The sequence below is a fragment of the Cataglyphis hispanica genome, chromosome 18 (genome assembly GCF_021464435.1).
Source record: "Cataglyphis hispanica isolate Lineage 1 chromosome 18, ULB_Chis1_1.0, whole genome shotgun sequence".
Classification (NCBI taxonomy): domain Eukaryota; kingdom Metazoa; phylum Arthropoda; class Insecta; order Hymenoptera; family Formicidae; genus Cataglyphis; species Cataglyphis hispanica.
Window position 1 is genome coordinate 3933522 of NC_065971.1, and position 19310 is coordinate 3952831.

Consider the following 19310-nt stretch of genomic DNA (forward strand, 5'->3'; position numbering starts at 1 on the left):
TATATATATATATATATATATATTCTAACATATTCTAACATATTTTCTAACATACATATATTAACAAAAATTACAAAAATTGTATTTTTCTAAAAAATGACATTTTTAATATACCGACAAAATTCATATCATTAAATAGATAAAAAATTATATTCAATAAAAAATAAATAAAAATGAATTATTCAAGCATGACAGAATAAAAGTAAAGTGAGATGTATACTTCCGTTTGATATAACATTGAATATACATATATATATATAATATGAGCGGAACGGAAAAGATAATTAAAATCAAATAAATTCTATCTCACATATGTGGGGCTCGCGTGTTCGCTTTTTGACAGATGCATCGCAATGTCTAGATAAATTACGTCGTGATGATAGATTTAGACAAGTTATGGATTTATAGAAAAGAATGAGGGAAATAATGAATGTATCAATCCGCAGTGTCGAATTTAATATCTACATTGATTCAAAAAGAGCTCAATATTAATTGAGATTTTTACCTCCTTTTGCGGCGCAGGAATTATGCCCACAGGTATATCACATTTTTTCTTCAAGCGACATGTTTCTTTTGCTTATAACTTGAGTAATTGTCAAAATCGCGAAAATCAAAATATTTTAACGATGTGTATAAAGTATAATAAGTATTATGGTATTGAGTATTAGAACATTTGACGTGTAAAATTGTTTACCTTTATTCATCGATAAAATCGCTTATTTTTATCATAAAATGTGCATTTATTTAATAGTACAATTCATCGGTAATCGTTAATTGAATTTTTCAAATTTCACAAAATAACATACCATTTAAAACAGATATTGCTTAAACCGATCGTATTGAAATTAAAAACGAATAAAATAAATTATATATTATAACAAAATTTTCATCATGTGCAACAAATCATAGAGGAAAAATTCTTTTAAAATAATATAAATATTATATTAAAAATTTTAATTAATAATGCAATATTGCATAGTTTTGCTTTAAATACTTCAATTTCAAGATGTTAACGATCAAATTAAAATAACACATGTAGTATAATAAATAATGGCAAATAATATTATTGACATAAACATGCATTTAGCAAAAAGGATTAAAATTAAAGTATTAATTGTCATCACTTCATTAAAATAAAATAATATTAATTTTCACGATTTGATAATTATGTATAAAATCATGTATTTTGATACATTACACAAATGTACAAATATAAATTTGGCATATTATATAAATATGTTTACAATATAATAATAATAGTATAATATAATCCCATCTTCTACATATATGCAGATCGTTTTTCTGATAGTATATCTGAGCTTGTAGATTTTCCAAATTTTTTAAAATTTCAATTCATTATTTTAGAATAACAAAAAACTAAATATAGTATTAAAAATATTTTCAGATGTAATTTTATATAAAAGTTTAATTGTAACAAGCTTAAAATGTTATTTGTAATATAAAATAATATTGAAGTTATGACATTAGAATAAAATAGTTTACAGATTTATATAAACTAGCAATAAAAAAAAACTTATCATTTATGTATGTTTTACGTAAATATGAAAGTAACGATGAATGATTTAACCAATGAAATTTAGAAATGGCAATATATCAAGAAGATAATGCAAAATTAAATAAAACGTGTATAGAATTCAACTCGTACAAATTACATCTAAAAAAAATATTTAAATTAGTCAAGCACGGAATATCGAATCGTGATATATTGAGTAGGCTTCACAAAAAAATATTTAAAGTTAAAAAGCGAAATTTTTAGTAAAATAAATTGTGAAAGTGTCAGCAGAAAATGTCATTACTTTTCAATATTTAACAATCGGAGCAAAAATATGAATATTATTTAAAATTTTTTACTAAAGTAAAATTTATAAAATTTAAGTAATTTTTATCTAGCAAAAAACAAAATTTTATCTTTTCCAGATTTTCATAATTACTTATCTCTATTTTCACTCCTGTGAAGAGAACTTGACTTGCAAATATTTGCAGAATGATAGGCATAATCAAACATCGACATAATCCAAAAAGTATCAATGGTTCTTTATTAAAGAAAATTGATTCCAAAAGAAATGTATTTAATGAGAGATATCTTGTGCGCTAGTTTATGATAAAACGCAAACATGAACAGGTCGAATGACCCATTGTGTGGCGTTCCCTTAAATATGATACTAAAGGTTCAAAAGAGTAGTCTCTTGCGAAAATGCATAATATCGATCTTTTCCGCGATAGGACGGTCTAGTATTATAGTCTCGTTATATAAAGTTTCTTACATGCACTTAGGCTAGTCAGATTACGGCTTTATGTAACGACAAAAACATATGAGAGGGGATATTAAATGGGTTAATTGGAGCTATCTAGAAAACACTTGCTGTAAGTAGCTCGAGGCTTTGTTTTCATTCAATCTTCAATCAAACTATTTCTATTTTATATTTTGTTTACTTTAGAAGAGTTTTATATTATTTTCAGCATCAACAGCGGAATACACATATGCAGTACATCAAATGTATTTTGTACATATAGAGAGGACGTTATATAACAATGTAGTTTATAATCTTTAAAAAATAGGGGTAATTTAATAGAATAGACAACTTCACTTATGATTTAATATTGTCATCACTTGATTAGAATATTTGATTAGATTATATCTCCACGGTATAGATACTTAGGATATAGAATATCTTAAGAACTTAATATTCTTTAAAACACAAGTAGATAATATCTTGAATGTAATTTAAACACAGCATATTGCTATGCATTGAAATTTTTGTCAACTTTATTCGATTATATTGTTCAAATCATTTATAGTATTATTCTTATACCGATTAAACCACATTAAACAAATTATTTTATTTGCATCTAAAATATATAATAAAAATATATATATTTAATATTTATGATGATGATCTTGATAACAACATTTATTTTATGTTACGCAATAAAACGAAAATATCAGTATTCCATCAGATTATTTTCATAAACTCGATCTTTCAGGATTATTAACGGTATGTCTAAATATCAAACCAATTATCGTCGTTCGCAACATAACGATGGCCTTTTGAGTGGAATTTATCAAACCATAGCAACGCTAAATCGAAGTTTAATAATCGTTTTAATGCTTGCCATGATGCAATTATTATATTGCGATTCTATTAAGGCATAAGGCTTTTTAACTTTTTAATAGTAATTATTTCTGAATATATAAAAATAAGAAAATCTTCGAGATAATCGGTTTGCACTTGAAATATTTCCGTAGGTCGATCTCAATCGAGATCTTATGCGTACGCGATCGTAAGCGTAAAATATCGAATCATAACGGCAAGGTGGTTAGTTACAGGGTGGTGGCGGTGGTCGCAGGAAATAGCGAAGCGGTCACCTTGAGCAACCTTCGAGCTGATACGCAATATCAGCTGGTCGTAACCGCCGTGAGAGCCGGAAAGAAGTTTCGAAGTCGACCGATCGTCTTCCGCACACTCGGTAAGCTTTGCCTTCCTAAGCTTTACCTGTCTCCGGCATCACGGTCACACGTGACAGGTGCGTTTCTGACAAAGAGAAATATTTCTCTAATAATTTGTGTAGTAATCGTGAACGTCCGTCATGATGCTTCCGTAGTTATTTATTATTACTGCGCGCGTATTTATTTATTGTTTATTTAATCTCTTAACAAAACTGCTGCCAACTGTATTTCGGAATATTTTTGTTTACGTCCTGTGATACATTTCCGTAAATGTATCTGCTTTTTATCTGTTCCATTTTCTTCAATAGATTTCATCAATAAACGTTATATTTATAATAGTTTATGTGTACGGAAAAATGGATTTAAATAAAGATATGTGTAGAGTAACGTATTAAAGAATTTTTTTGATTATTTAATTTGAAAATATAATTCTATTTTTGAAACATTGGGACCGTAATATCATACAGATTAAATTGCAATTGAAGAGAGAATTCGTTTTCCGGAAATTCTAAATCATTTTTTCTGCTTGCTCAAACTCGTTAATCATATATAGTACACCAAAATTAGTTTAGATAAGTTTATCAATTATTTTCCGACGTGACAATATCCAACGTAAATCATGTAAAATCCGCCAGCGATGACATATACGATGCGATTTGACATGAAGCGAGTATCGTGTAAACGAGCTCGTATCGTTTTTAGAGCCACCACGCACGTCTCCACAGCAAGATGCAGCGGTAACTGGTGGCCCCCTTCCTCCACCTCCACCGTCCTCACAACAACCTCAACCGTATATACAAGTAAGCTATTTTTTTTTTTTCTAAACAATGCGCAATTTCATTTCAAAATTTGTTATCTAGCATTGAAAGTACTGTACCGTTTCAACATTGAATAAATAAGTAATCCACCGATTTATTTATGACAGTGACGGAAAAGCTTGAAATATTTTTCTTAATCTAAATTCACGTATAAACACGCGATTAGTGATCGAGAATTTTCTTAAAAATTACATGAAACCGAAGGCAACATAATATGTATTTTGAGGAAAAATCACTTTATAAAATATACCGTGAAGTATCGAGAAGGATTGAAATAGGAACGGAAGAAATATGCTATTGAATAAAGCTTCTTTTATCTCTATTTCAGTATTTCGCAGCTTTTTCCAAATACGATTTCCGAGAATATTATAATAGATTCAAAAATTCTCTTTTTTTTTCGCATATTCTTCGCATGAACATATAACATAGAATAATTATATAATTTTTTGCAAAGTATATTTTACAACAATTTTCAGAACTTCTATATGCATATTCTTCGGTGAAATCAATAATGCAAAACATTATTCATGAAGGAAGGTAGATAGACAATTTATCACCTAGTGGAATATAAAATCATTTTACGAGGGGTATGAAAGAAAGAAGAAAATGTGTAAAGAGACTGAAATATGGATGCGAAACTTTTTAAAATCTAATCGAGGCGAGAAGATCCCTTCTCGCCTCGATTAGCAATTCTTTTGTGCGAAGAACTATGTATCTTGAAATTATATTTTTTTTTTTCTAACTTTTTATCGTCTGAGAAAGAGAAAGAGAGACATTTATTTTAAGCTGCTAGATAAGGGAGTAACGAACATCGTCTCACTTGACGAATCCCTTAATAAATGCAAATATGCTGAATGCCGAAAACATATTACAAGATACACGTATAAAAATTATTATTGCATGAATATTTTCATGCCGCGAATTAATCAAGACAACGCGACTTGTCTTCCCTTCACAGATTCGCGGCGTCGAGGTGGGCATAGTAGTGTTAGTGCTGATAGTTTGGGCGGGTGCGATAGCGCTGTTCTTCAATCGCTGGGGCAAGATCCGGATGCTGCTGCCTTATCAGCCCGACTACAAGGAGCAGTTGAAGGTTCCCGGCACGGGTGTGTGCACGGCCGCGAACTCCGCGTATACGCAACATCCAACGCAACACGCGTGCTCTCAGGTAACGCATAGGTATACTGCATCCGATATGATGCAACGAGCCTTCCTGCGCTCGCATATAATATAAGCCGCGCCCAGATAGTGTTTGAACCTGGAAAAATCTGGCTGATGGATCTATGAGACTATTATATTCGAGAGGCAAAAGAAAAAATTAGAAATTTTCTTTTGTTGCTAAAAATTATTTAAAAACACAGATATCTCTCCTCCATATGAAAAACATTTTTTTATTTCGAATAATTTAGTAAATATATCTATTTAATAAATGCATCTTCAGAAGAACGTATCTTCGTAATCTAAAACTTTATTTAGCAACTGAAGATTTCTAAATATGCTTTATTGAAACCATATGCAATATATATATATGAAGTTTCATTGAAATTAAAATTTATCGCTTTTCTTGCAAAACCAAATAATTTTCTTTTAGATCTTAAAATACTGAATATTATTATACATATTTTTGTGACACACTCAATCAATTTATTATGGATTTTTTAATATCATCATATAATCAACTAAAAAAGGGATTAATATCAATCCTTTTAATACAAAGATTTCTGTCGATATTTGAAATCATATGATGTAGTAGTGTTCTTACAATTAGAACAATATAAAAATTTATCAGGGCAAAGAATCAGAGAAATATTTAATCAAATGCGGGTCGATCTTCCAATTTAAATGTTATAGCTTTCAAAAATATACTTCGTTGAAAATTGTTTAGTCACATCATTCAAAACGCGAATAGAACGTGGGTGGATATATAAGTTTTCAATTTACGAGATTAAGTCGAACCGACGTCGGATGTTTGATATTCATTCTCTCGAAATTTTGAAATCTGCATATAATATCGGCACTTTATTATATACGTACAGGGCTGGTGCAATGTGCATGTGCAATCTCCATTATGCATACGACGGATTTTTGAATATTGCGCGATGTAAACGAACATATAGTCGTCGGCAACACAAAATTCGAATAATGTCGACACGGCCGGAAATACGCGGATGTAAAGGCGCAAACGTTCTACCGTATGCTATTAGCATGCCATGAATTCTAGTTCATTCGCGAGAGCATAATCGTATTCGTGCAACGTTTAACCATATATGCATCGCAGCTTGATATGCGAATTGTCGAGAACGCGTTTTCTAAATTCTATCGTAAATTCCTAGCCAAATTTTATCGATTAAAGCAGCGGACAGATGTTTAAAGACAATTAGTTTAAAGTTTCATTAGTGAATCAAAAATTGCAGATAATTTAAATATTCAATTATTAATAATTATTTTAACAATAAGCAATTAAAAATTAAAATATTTTAACGGATTAATCTGCAAAGAGATTAAAAAATTCTGTTCCTTAATTAGTCTTAATTGATTTTGTAATCCAACAAATAATATTAATAGCATTTATCAGAGAAACTCAATCCGGGGAAAATATATTGTCGTCAAAATATACATCGATTAATTATTTAAATGCTAATTTTTATTCGTGCATTATGTATTTATCGCATATATAAGTAACAAAATTTGACAAATTTTTATATAATAAAGAGAATCTAAGATGCGCGTTTTTGCCATATATTAATAATACAATTTAGTAAAAAATAGAATTTCTGTCTGAGATGCTTTAATAATGAAAACATTAAATAAACTTTATTTTATATTACTTATATACAAATATATATTTTATACATATATTATATTTATATTATATTTAAAACGCATACAGGAATACTGCGAGTTTGCAATTGATATGGCTTCAGGCCGCGTTTGATCAGTACATATAAGTCAATAGCAAGCTGCTAACGAGTACAGTTTATTGATTATTAAACTAATTATTTCATGTTTAGGAACTAGCTTTACGTAAAGCTGTTTTGCCTAGTTTGTGTGATTATCCGATTCATAGCGAATTGTTTGTTTCGCGCAACAAAAGAGCTTTTGCTCGGGTTTAGTTTGACGTCATACAGAATTACGGACGAGATTCAAGATAATTAATTAAAACGTCATCAACAATCCAATACTGCTTCTAATAATTTGTTTGCATAATTTGCATATATCTCGGGAATGAAAAATGAGAACTTATAATAATTTCCATTTTTCGGTGATATGAGAAAAAGAAGCTAGAAAAATTCTACACATGTCGATTTATTAACCTCCCGTGAACATTGCGATTTAATTGGCGACAGTGAATAATAGTTGTTAAAAAAAAAAGATTGCAACGATTTTATAGTCAACATACATTTCATCAATTGTTGTTTCACACCGAAGTCAGAAGTTTTGATCGGTTGTTTAAAAACGAGTGCAATTTTTTTTACAATTTTGATATTTTCTCGAAATACATATTTGTAGTATTTTTTATTATTGCTTTTTTCTATGGAAACAGTTTCCAATAACATGATTACAATTTATCGAAGCGTTTCAGAGATTCAATCTCTTTTAGTCTTGTATATCCAAAATGTACATATTCAAATTTTTTCTATTATACTCTCTTTAAACTTTTTCGTAATGATTTTTAACAACCATATTTTATGAATTTAAAGTTTTCGATTATCGCAGATATAGGTCTATATAATGCGGATTATTAATATCATTTTCTTGTTTGATAATTTTCGATTTACCGCAATTTTAATGCTCTTCGATTTATTAATTCAATAACACAAATTAATGAGATGCGCAATTAAAATTTTCCATCTGTATCGCTGCATTGACATATACATTGCTTTTGTAGAACGCGCATGTTCATATTAAAAACTTGAACATTAATAGATATGAGTCTATTTACACTAATAAGGCTAAATATAATAAACAAATAAAGAACAAATATAGATACGTAGTTTTTGTTAACCTTGATATTAATTAATGCTGATCACGATGTAGAATGGTCAAAAGTTTATAAGCTTCTGCAACATCTGTCAAGCTTCGATGCAGTAACAGATAAATTATCGGGTGTTTAACGCTGCTGCCGTTATATGCCTCTAGATCTCATCTGGTTATAGTATCGTGATTATGTAACAATGCAATTACCCGTTGATGAGCGAAATACGTTGCTTATCACGGTTAGAAATCAAAATAACAATGCAGTACCTCGCATATTCACATACGAATTGAAAGTTAATTTGGAATAATAGACGAAATTTGATATGTCGTGAGTTAACATTGAAAATAAATTGTCATGAGATTTTATAATTGTCGTTAATTTTTAATTTTTGTTCAAAAAAATAAGTGTCTAATCTTTAGAAAATTGTATAATCATTTAAAATATCATTAAAAAATTAGATTAGATTCATAATAAATAATAAATGCGATTCGATGTTTGCAATTCGTGTCAGATAATGTTTTCTATTATTATTTTTCTAATCGCGATGCATATTATAGACGAATATTACAAAAAAGATATTCATATTGTCAGGTTTTTAATGATTATCTTTATAATGATATAATCGTGAGCACTATCGTTACAGTAGATTAAATAGAGTTTTATGTTGAAACATGAGCGGAAAAAGATGGAATCTTTGACATTATTTTATTTTTTCATGATATATTTTCGTAAATATTTTCATTTTGGACAATTTTTGGTTTTTATTTTAAAGAAATAGTTTTTATTAAAAAGAAATAGAAGTTTTGTCGACGAGAGAGATTTCTACAAAGAACCTTCGTAAATTAAACTAGTCACACATCCATTATCCTTTATGTGTATGCAGTAACATTGTGCGATATATATATATATATATATATATATATATATATATATATATATATATATTAGGCTATATAGACAAGAATTATATTCCATCGAGAATTACGAAAGAAATAAATAACGCTCTCTCTTATCTCGTACAAAGTAAAAATATTACTGAAAGATATCTTTTATTCTCTTTCAAGTAATAATAAATTAAACAATTGCAAATTAAAATATTTATTTAATTGTAACAGGTTTAGTGGATCATTTCAAAGCAAAAAAGCTTTAAAAATGTTTCAAATATTATATATATATATATATATATATTCTATTTAGCCTAATATTAAAATTAAAAAATGCTGCCGCATATTTTAGAATAAATTATTCAGAGAAAAATTTAAATCATCAATTTAGTGCTATATACATTTTAATAATTTGTGTATAATTAATTTATTAAATAAACAATTAAATAATTTATATTATAATGATATTCTTTTATATAGAACTAATTTTTTTTAAATAACTATTTCATAATCATATATTTATTATTAAATTATTAAATATGATCATTTTTCATGCACATTACATAATAAATTAAAAGAAAAATGATCAAGTGATTAAATTGATGATGAATAAATTTTTCTTCTCATTATTATAAGTATTAAACTCAACCTCATTAGTGTAGGATCTTATAGTGTAGTAGTAGAGAACCCCCAGTAGCAAGAAATTAAACAAAATAATAATGCGTATGTATCTTTAGCGTAGAGACATCCACATTCCTCAAACAGCCATTAACTAGTCATTAGTCACGTAGCTATAGTTCGTAAGATTAATTAATAATTTCAATTAATTAACAATTTAATTCTATTGATCTCTTCTGTTCCTCTCTTCTATCTCCACGTCGTTCCTTCGGATTGACTGCACGAAATTCGCGAATATCGGCTGGCGCTACATGCGATTACCGGTACTACTCTCCCACATACTGTTCTGCGCTGCGTGTGTGTGTGTATACCCTCCCTCCGACTATATTCTCGTGTTACATTCGACGGATCTTACACACGAAAAAAAAAAAAAAAAATAAATAAATAAAACGACATACGACAAAACAAATAATGCGATACCCACAAAACGAACGAACGAAAATGACGGAAGGTAATGACCACATTGTCGGATATGGTGATGCAGTGCGGGGGCGGGGGCTGCTGCGTCCTGGAGCAGTGCTTTCAGTACCCCAGAAGAGCCCGAGAGCCCCGGGACTGCGGCTGCCAATTCGCTCTACTCCACAGGGCGGACATCGCGTGACCATCGGTACATGTCTTAAAATCTCATTTTTATCTTCTTGTGGCCCTACCTGTACATGCTGGAGAGAAACCTCGGCTGTACCGAGGCTCTCATCCTGTCTTTCTCTTCTACTCTGTTTCTCACCCCCTCTCACGTTTTTTTTTGTGTCTGTGTGACTTACGCCGTATCCCCTTCTCTCTCTCTGTCTCTGTATATTTTTTCTGTCTCTCACCTTTGAGCCCACTCGTATATTTTATGATTTTCTTTTCGGCATCGGAAACTGAAGGTCTATTTAGTAGATTACTAATTCTTTCTCTGTCTATCCTAGGGACCCATTAGATTCACATATTTGTCTCTTAGAGTTCATTTGTGTGAGTAATTAGGAGAATAGATTCCTGTTTCTGTCCTAATTCATGCTATCAATTGATATCGAATTCGTGAACTTATAAAAAATTTATAGAACTTTTAAATTTCAAAAAAAAATCAATTTTTATAGAAATACTTTTATATATTTATTGTATTATATTAAATTTTCTTTTATGTTTACGAATTCGTTATAAAGCGATTTTACACAAAATCATAGAAAGGTTTAATTCTAAAGCAAGCTTTAATCACAAGACAGAAAATAAATTTCTCATCTTGTTACTTTTAATATGGAAATATAATAATGTGCCCCAATATGTATATAATTTGCAATGTTTATTCCATCTTTAATTTTTGCGATAATACAAGTTTCAACAATTTTAATTTTTTGACATTATAAATAATTGTACTTTTACAAGACACATATAATATACACATTACTTTTTTTTTCGTATCTATTTAGATCTTTTTAATATTTCTAGTACTTGAGATAACATATATCGTAATTTTCTTAAAATCCGCATTATATTATAGGAAGGCAGTTATTACGAACTGCTGGAAAATATTTCCATATTAATTATGTTACAAGAGTATATAATTTTCATCTAGAAAATTCATGCATTAGCATCAATTCTAACAATTCAATCACATAATCATTATATTTTTACTCTCTACTTTTTCCCATTCTCAATCTGTGGAACTTATCAATATTGATAAATTATTATGTAAACGTTTCTATTTTTTTACTTTTCCACTTTTATACAAAAAAAAAATACATGATCAATATCAAGTCGGTAATAAATTTCGCAGAAAATATACTCGTATATAGTCTTTTGCGCGATAAAAATTAGTTCATATTGAGTGATATTAATATTATTGAATGTTTATACACGTTCTTTCCATTTCAGTTTTCGTAATCAATTACGAGCTAAAATCCTGAAGGCGAAAAAAAAGTCGAGAAATCATCCCATGCGACAAAAGCATCTAGCTTATTTCCTCTCGACGAATCGAGGCTTGCCAACTTTTTTCGCGTGGATATCAATTCATCGATAGCCACTAATAAAAATATATAATATAAAGAAACTTAGGCTGAATTTCATAAATATATAAAGCGTATCTATAATAGTATAATCTTAGAAAATATAAACTTGCAAGTCGAAATCTGATATCTTAATGATATCTCTGATTATTAAAAAGTGTGAGAATATTTAAAACTTTTAGTTAAATTGTCAGATCTTAGAAAATGGCATAAAATTTACGTACTAAATTTTACTTTTTGTATTATTAAATTAGTTTATAATTCGTGAGAAAAATGCATAAATACAGCAAATAAGATATCAATTTTACGCAAACATTAAAATGAGAAGTGAGAGAAATATAATTTTCTATCTCGCAAATTTTAACGAAATCCACTTAAATTAAGCCACTGTCTACTTTACTATACTTTGCTGATTGCAACTAATCCCTATTCCTTCTGGGATAGGAAGCCTTAAACATGACAAGAAGGATCGAGCTCCGGTCATCAACCGGTTGCGAAACTCGGAAAGCTTCTGTTGACTTTAAGCACACGGCTGTAATGAGAAAGCGCTTTGTGTGCCCGCTTTGCATCGCATGTATATCCTATGAAAATGTAAAAAAAAAAAAAGAGAGAGCACGCTTCAGAGTTGGCAGGCCTTGTCCCGGGAGTTCTTCCACCAAAAAAAGGATCACTTACGATCGTGTTTTAAAGGGAATCATCGATCAATCAATCCGATCCCTCCATATTGCATGTTTACATATTTACGATTAAACACGCGCACACAATTCGTATAAGGTGTAAACTCTTTGTCGATTTTATGGATTTGAATCGCGGATGTATTTCGTCGTCGCTAAATTTATCCTGTCTTGCAATCAGTCAAGACCTCAGATTAATAGCACGCTGACCCAAATTTGATCGGGATCACGAGTCCTGCCAGAGACAGGAGATTCTAACGGGATATATAGACGTAGTAAATTCGATTAAATTTCTACCCTTCGTCCGTACGCCTAATTAAATTGCGTGACGTAAGCTCCGTCTAATCGAATAAATCTTACAAAAACTTGATCGACTATGATTCCTTTCGTACGAGAAAAGGCTTTCCTGAAATGATCTAATTCTTAAATAATCCTTTCGTACATGTGTCTTCTCACGTTAGACATTGAATGATTATCGATATATTAAAATTAGTTACCAAAAATAAATTGTACAGCTTAAAATCGAGGAAGCATTTTTCGTCATTCTTAAAAATAAAAATAAAAATTTCAAAATATAAGAGAATAATTAACAAATGTAATTGTAACCAAATAAATTTTGTTTCATATTTTTGCTGATAAAGAACAAGATATATAACTCATCATACGCATTGTGTGCGCACAGCGATGACTCATAAATAAGCTGTAAAATGTCTTTCGCACGATTATTTACGTCATAAAATGAAATTCGGCCTATTTCCGGGTTAATATAGAACGACAATGTAAGCTGAAAAATTTTACGATCACATACTTTAGTATATTAAAACGGAAATTCTTTTCAGCGCAATTCACATTCCATTGATTCGATAGTTCTCATTTTTTCAATCTTTTTAATTCTCGATATATTCTATTTCACGCATTAATCTCCGTGAAATCTCCGTAAAAATTAGTTAAATCGAATGAAAATAAATATAGCAAGTTAAAACGCATCATCGATAAATATTTTTCGAAATAAACATTAAAATCGGTTTAATTTTGATGAGTTTAATTCTCAAAGCTGTAAATATACGATGATCATTTCAAAATCTTGCGTATTTGTTATAATCACGTATCTCGTATGATATGCATAAAAAAAATTTAGTTTTCTACTGCTTTTGATTAAAATGCTAAAGTAATAATTGGATTTATATGAACGATTATTGAATTAAAACATACAACTCTCCATTACTCATCTTTATAGTAAATAAGAAAATAATAAATTATAAATCCGTTGAAAAGTAATCTAAGAGGAAAATCTGTATCGCTTTCCTGATACTTCATAAAGTGCTAGAGCCAAATTTGATCTCAGCAGTAGTGGTTGAAAGTAAATGCTATATATATATAGCTTAGGTCTTTTACGTAAAGTATTTAAAAGCACAAGAGCTTTCCCAACGATCAATAAATAATTCCGGAAAGCGTAGCTTTAGAAAGATATTATATTTTAGATGATCTCGCTTGCATGCATACAGATACAATTCGTCTTTTCGTATTATCGTAACGTAAAGACGATAATATCATATCTGATGATCATATCTATTATCATATAATATTTAGCAAAACTACGTATTTGATATTATTACATATCTAAAACGTTAAAATATAAATTCTTAGAAAAATTGCACCGATTTTATTCATTACTGCACACAAAAGACGACACTCATCTTGTTCTGAATCTCAATTCGATTGATTTATTTCCAATAAATATTCCTTCATTAAACGACATTTCCAATAACTTGATTTAAAAATATGATCACTGCTTTCTAATCGCTTCAAGTCGCTTAAATTCGTCCCATTTCAATTTCGTCTTTAAACATATGGCACTATATTTAAGCACAATAGGAAAGGTTTTTCATGCACAGGAGTTTATACTGCAGCCGCTTAAATCATATATTATTAGCAACTATAAATGAACAGTCACGCTATTGGTGCAACGAGGTAGGACACTCTTATTTTATGTCATATGTTCTCGGTATTGTTCTTCGCTCAGCTTCGATATCTATTTTATGTTAATTGTATTATTGTTATATATATAGTGCTCACTTAATATCTTATTATCATAAGAGTGTATTTTTTCCTCGTTTTATAACACATGCTTATTTATAAGACAAGCACAAATGTAATGCTAATTAAAGCCAAATAAAGCCAGTTTGTATCGCGGAATGAAGTAGTTTCGAATAAACTAGCATCAAAATAGTATAGATTAGCTATGATTTGAACATTGCACCTCCTCGCACTAATGGCCGGCTAGACAGAGTTGACAGCTGTTTAGCATCAAGACAATGCTTCGCACAGTCACACATCTCATCGCTTTTTATCATAATTATCGAGTCGAAGATGCTTATAGTTTATCCAAGAATGCTTTCAAGTAGAGTCGGAGCAGCGCGTCGTATCGCGTAGAAAATTTCTGCTCCAATAAGAACAAATAATATACGTACAAATAATACATATGTACGTAACAATAATACATAAAAATAATACGAACAAATAATATTACATCCTATGAAGGATTATTTCGCGTAAACATTAGTCATAAATAGTATTCGCGATACGACAGCGCGATTTAGGCGTCAAACAGGCGATACGGAAATTGAGATGAAAATGTGCTTTAAAACATTTTTAATGAAAAATAAGAAACGATATATTACGTTAAAATAAGGGAGCCACTAATACAATTGTTAGACTTTATGGAAAAAAGATAACAAATATTTTTAAATAAATCTTTTAAATTCTCATATGTGTAAAATTTGATATTTTTATCTATCTTCAATATTTAAAAAAATATGTTTATAAAGTTAATAATTTATTTAATATTATTTAATTTATTTAAGCACTTTTTTGTGAATCATTTTTAAAAAGATCCTTGAATAAATTTGTTAACTAAAATACTGCAATTTTATATATATAATACATATATAATAAATATATGAATATATTTATATCGAATGAGATGGATATCAATTTATTTTATGTGAATAACAATTTCATCAATTATCGGATCGCCTCTAAATTTGATTAGCGTTTATTATCCTGAATATACGATGAACTTTGACGTGTAAGTATTTCCATCTCTTAGCTGAAATAATAATTTACAAATATTTGTACATAAAATAATAAAATGATATAACCGGTACAAAATATGAAATACCTATAGTTATATTAGTATAGTAAGAATATTTGTAAAAAAATCGCGTAAAATGCGCCATAACACGTCAGCACCATCCAAAATTGCAACGTTTAAATTCTCTTAAGTGAACAAATGTAAAGATAATAACATAAATTACAAAGTAAAATCGTACTCTTATTACAAATGTTTAAAAGAAATAGAACATAGGAGGGCAGTGAGACGAGGATGCTGTTGATGAGTTTCAGATTTTCTGTTTATTGGATAAAATTAATCTTATTTGAAATAGAATCTAATTTTTAATGTTTCTTTTTCTTATTTGATAGAAATATACTAGCTCTATTTAGGGCGAATTAAAGAAATTTGGCAAAATACTTATTATTTTAAAAAAATTATCGCAAATAATGATCCTCTATCTAATCCGTGCTAATAATCGATATCAAAATAACGAATTTATAACCGAGAAAAAATTGCGGAGTGTGTCCCCGCATGTGCATCCTGTAATTCACTCTCGTCTCTGCAATCTTGTTCACGGCATCCTCATTCGCCGTCCCCCGTCGGCCTCTCAACTTTTCTTATCACGTAGATCCCACGTGCATTAAAACGTCACGCTTCGAGAGGTCGCGCTCGATTGCAATTATCACCGCCGTCGATCGATCGTGCTCTCATGACGGTAACGTGATCAAAAACGACTAAAATTTCCAGCATCTGCACTGGTCGAGCCATCATGTGGACTCCTTAGACAGCGGTGGAGCTTTAGGCTGGCCGAGAACCTCGAGGCCGCGCGTCAACAGTGCCATCGACGTGGCCGGCTTCCTATCGCAGGTAAGTAATTGTACCGGGAAAAATCCACGCAGAAGGATCGATGGATTACGCGAGGTGGACAGCCGCGTCCTCGAATCCGCCGATCGATCTGCTGGCGGGATTTCGCTCGCGACCTTCCCCCGGATGGAGAACTAACCATGCCGGCTCATATAGTCGCTCTCTCATTATAGCAATCGAGGAGATTGAAATCGGAAGTCAGTGAGCGAGTTCCAAGGGAAACATTTAGCTTCAACTACACGATACGAATATTTACGACGAAGTAATTGCGCGTTGCCCTATTATGCAATTTAAGTCTATACAATTGATTTGAAACCACAAATTGAAAATGAAATATGTGAATTTTTCCAATGAAACCTAAATTTGCGTATCTTGGAACTTAAGCTGATTTATGTCTTCCAATACGGCATGTGCAAATATAATACATGTCACTATTTCTTCCGATATCATACAAAATAACGTGTTATTACGTGATAGAAATTAATCAATAGAATCAATTATTTATAGTAAAATAATTTTTACAATCTTGTACGCAAAGCATTGAACAGAATATAAAAAAGGATAAACGAAATATATACATACATATGCATGTATGTGTGTTTTATATATAAATTGTAATATTAAATATATAATTTTTTTATATATAAAAAATTTATTTTTTAATTTAATTAAACATGTTATTAATATTTGTATAAATTAATAGAATTTGAGATTGAATTTTTATTATGTGCTAGCATATTATATTGAGCCTTAGGTATCATTAATAAAAAAATAAAATTATCGATCAGTGTGTGTGTCTCTTTTCCTTGTGGAATTAATAAATTAAGTTATGACAACAGAAAAAAGATAGCGATAAATAGATTGCGTTGTAAGCTTTCGTACAAGAGTACCACATTAATTATATAAAAGGAAGAGAGTCATTAACCCCAAAGACATAAAGAAAAAATAATAATTCTTTTCTCAGGCTCGTGTATTCTTTTTGAAAGATATTTTGCGCGAATGTCCGATAATTTCTTATTCTATCAAAACAACAGGTCAAATCATTACAAACACGATAGTCGTCATTATATATATCGCTCGAATAAAAAGTTTCCTCTCCGTCCATCGACAACTGCGTATCGATAGTTTTCTTTCTTCTATTAGCACGATTGTTATACAATTGTTATAGTTTCAGATCGCGCGTTTCGACATATATTGTTAACATAACGCAACCAAGTCGAAGGGAATAACCATATCCCTCAGTGCGACAGTTATTTCAATAAATAATGAACACGAAAGAGTTCGTGCGAAAGAGATACCTCAAACGTCAAAGTTCAAGGTAGTTTGAGGCAAAGTGTAGTGCACCACAGGTGATCAATATGTTGAGGTGGAGTACTTGTGTAAGGAAATGGACAAACTCATTTTTGCCGCATGAACAATGTGTGTATTATACATTTCCAAATCGCGTTTTCATTAAATCGGCACTAGGTGTTTATTTTACTATTTGTCGTACACCATTTCTGTATATTTTTTCTAATCCCTCTATATACACGTTATATTACGACACGCTGCTGTCGCGATTAGCACGATATTATTAACAATTGGCACAATACTAGCACAATGATAGCATCAATACAAGATTCTGTTTGGTGTTTTTCAACATCAATATTCTACACGAGATTTGTCACGTTTTCGGCATATTATTATTTGCAATGATAGAATTAAATTTAGTGTACAAATTAATATTAGAATATTCTGTCGTAATGTAAACCCCCTAATATTTATACCAATTAGCCAAAATTCTCATCTCGCATTCCTAACATAAAGTTTATTAATCTAAAAACTGAAAAAGATTTTATTATTCAACATTTAATTTGTAAATACTAATTTAGACACAAAAGAGAATGTGCCAGGCAAGCACAGCAAGTACAAATTACGATATAATTAAAAATTAAAAATACGTTTCTGCTGAAACGAAAGCGTTATGTTTTTCCTGCCGCGTTATACTCACGCGTCGCTGTCTTTAATCACATTGTTCATTGTACTACACTTAATAGCGCACTACGTAAAACCGTATCCATAAAAAGTCTATAAAAATTTTGTTAAAAACGTAAAACGCTGCTCTAATTACATCGTGCAATTCTCTCTGACCACACTCAATGCTTTTTCGTTTCAGGAATTTCTGCGACGCCACGGGTCCACGTCCAAATTGTGTCGTAAGGTTCGCAGTGCAGATAACTTACCTCTAGTGTCGACGAATCGCCAACACAATCAACGAAGAAATTCCAGGGACGACGGTATCGAAGGCGACCGGGAATCATTCTTGAAACCAAGTCAGGACGAGAAATCTGACGACCTAGAATCAAAAAGGCAGAGTAGTCTCGAGAGTGCAACGAAAGACAATATGGAAGCGCTGTTGGATCCCGGTTGTCAACAGCCTTCTTCAAGGTAAGTTAAATTTAAGAAGTAGTTATATATACCAAGTTTCTCAATTGTTACATCTTTCAATACAACAATTTGCAAAGGCTAAAAATATTTGTTTACACATACACCCTTTATTCGTATAAAATATTCATCAGTTTCTCCCATATATCTATATACATGCATCATGCAGATTGTTATAAAACTAAAATAATTTGAAAAATTAATTTTTATTTGATTAATTATTATTCTATTAAAATATAAAATCAGATATAATATACATATACGAGTCATCGTAGAAGTGAAATACCAGCGCGTGTGGAGCTGAAATAATTATTCGCGCCGACAGAATTACTTATGCAGCTTGTATATTACAGTTAAAAATATATGTCTGATTAAATGTATGTTTTGACATAGTTTTGAAATTCATAATCTTGGAAGGATCAA

The 19310-nt window shown here is 30.3% G+C and overlaps 2 protein-coding genes across 15 annotated transcripts in view; one reads left to right on the forward strand and one right to left on the reverse strand.

The window, feature by feature from the left end:
• LOC126856260 (uncharacterized) overlaps positions 1–19310 on the reverse strand; it is a 155236-nt gene that overhangs the window by 101718 nt on the left and 34208 nt on the right. Inside the window, exon 2 of the mRNA XM_050604634.1 lies at positions 18686–18798. The gene's annotated coding sequence lies outside the window, so the exon portion shown is untranslated. The remainder of the gene's footprint in view (positions 1–18685; positions 18799–19310) is intronic.
• Positions 1–19310, forward strand: part of LOC126856272 (uncharacterized) — an 86021-nt gene that overhangs the window by 59374 nt on the left and 7337 nt on the right. For 11 of the 14 annotated variants that reach the window (XM_050604653.1, XM_050604657.1, XM_050604651.1 and 8 more), the window contains 5 exons: positions 3344–3546; positions 4172–4269; positions 5246–5455; positions 16347–16466; positions 18619–18890. In XM_050604653.1, the coding sequence (XP_050460610.1) occupies positions 3344–3546; positions 4172–4269; positions 5246–5455; positions 16347–16466; positions 18619–18890 (903 nt within the window). The remainder of the gene's footprint in view (positions 1–3343; positions 3547–4171; positions 4270–5245; positions 5456–16346; positions 16467–18618; positions 18891–19310) is intronic. The other 3 variants (XM_050604663.1, XM_050604662.1, XM_050604664.1) reach the window with 3 other exon arrangements.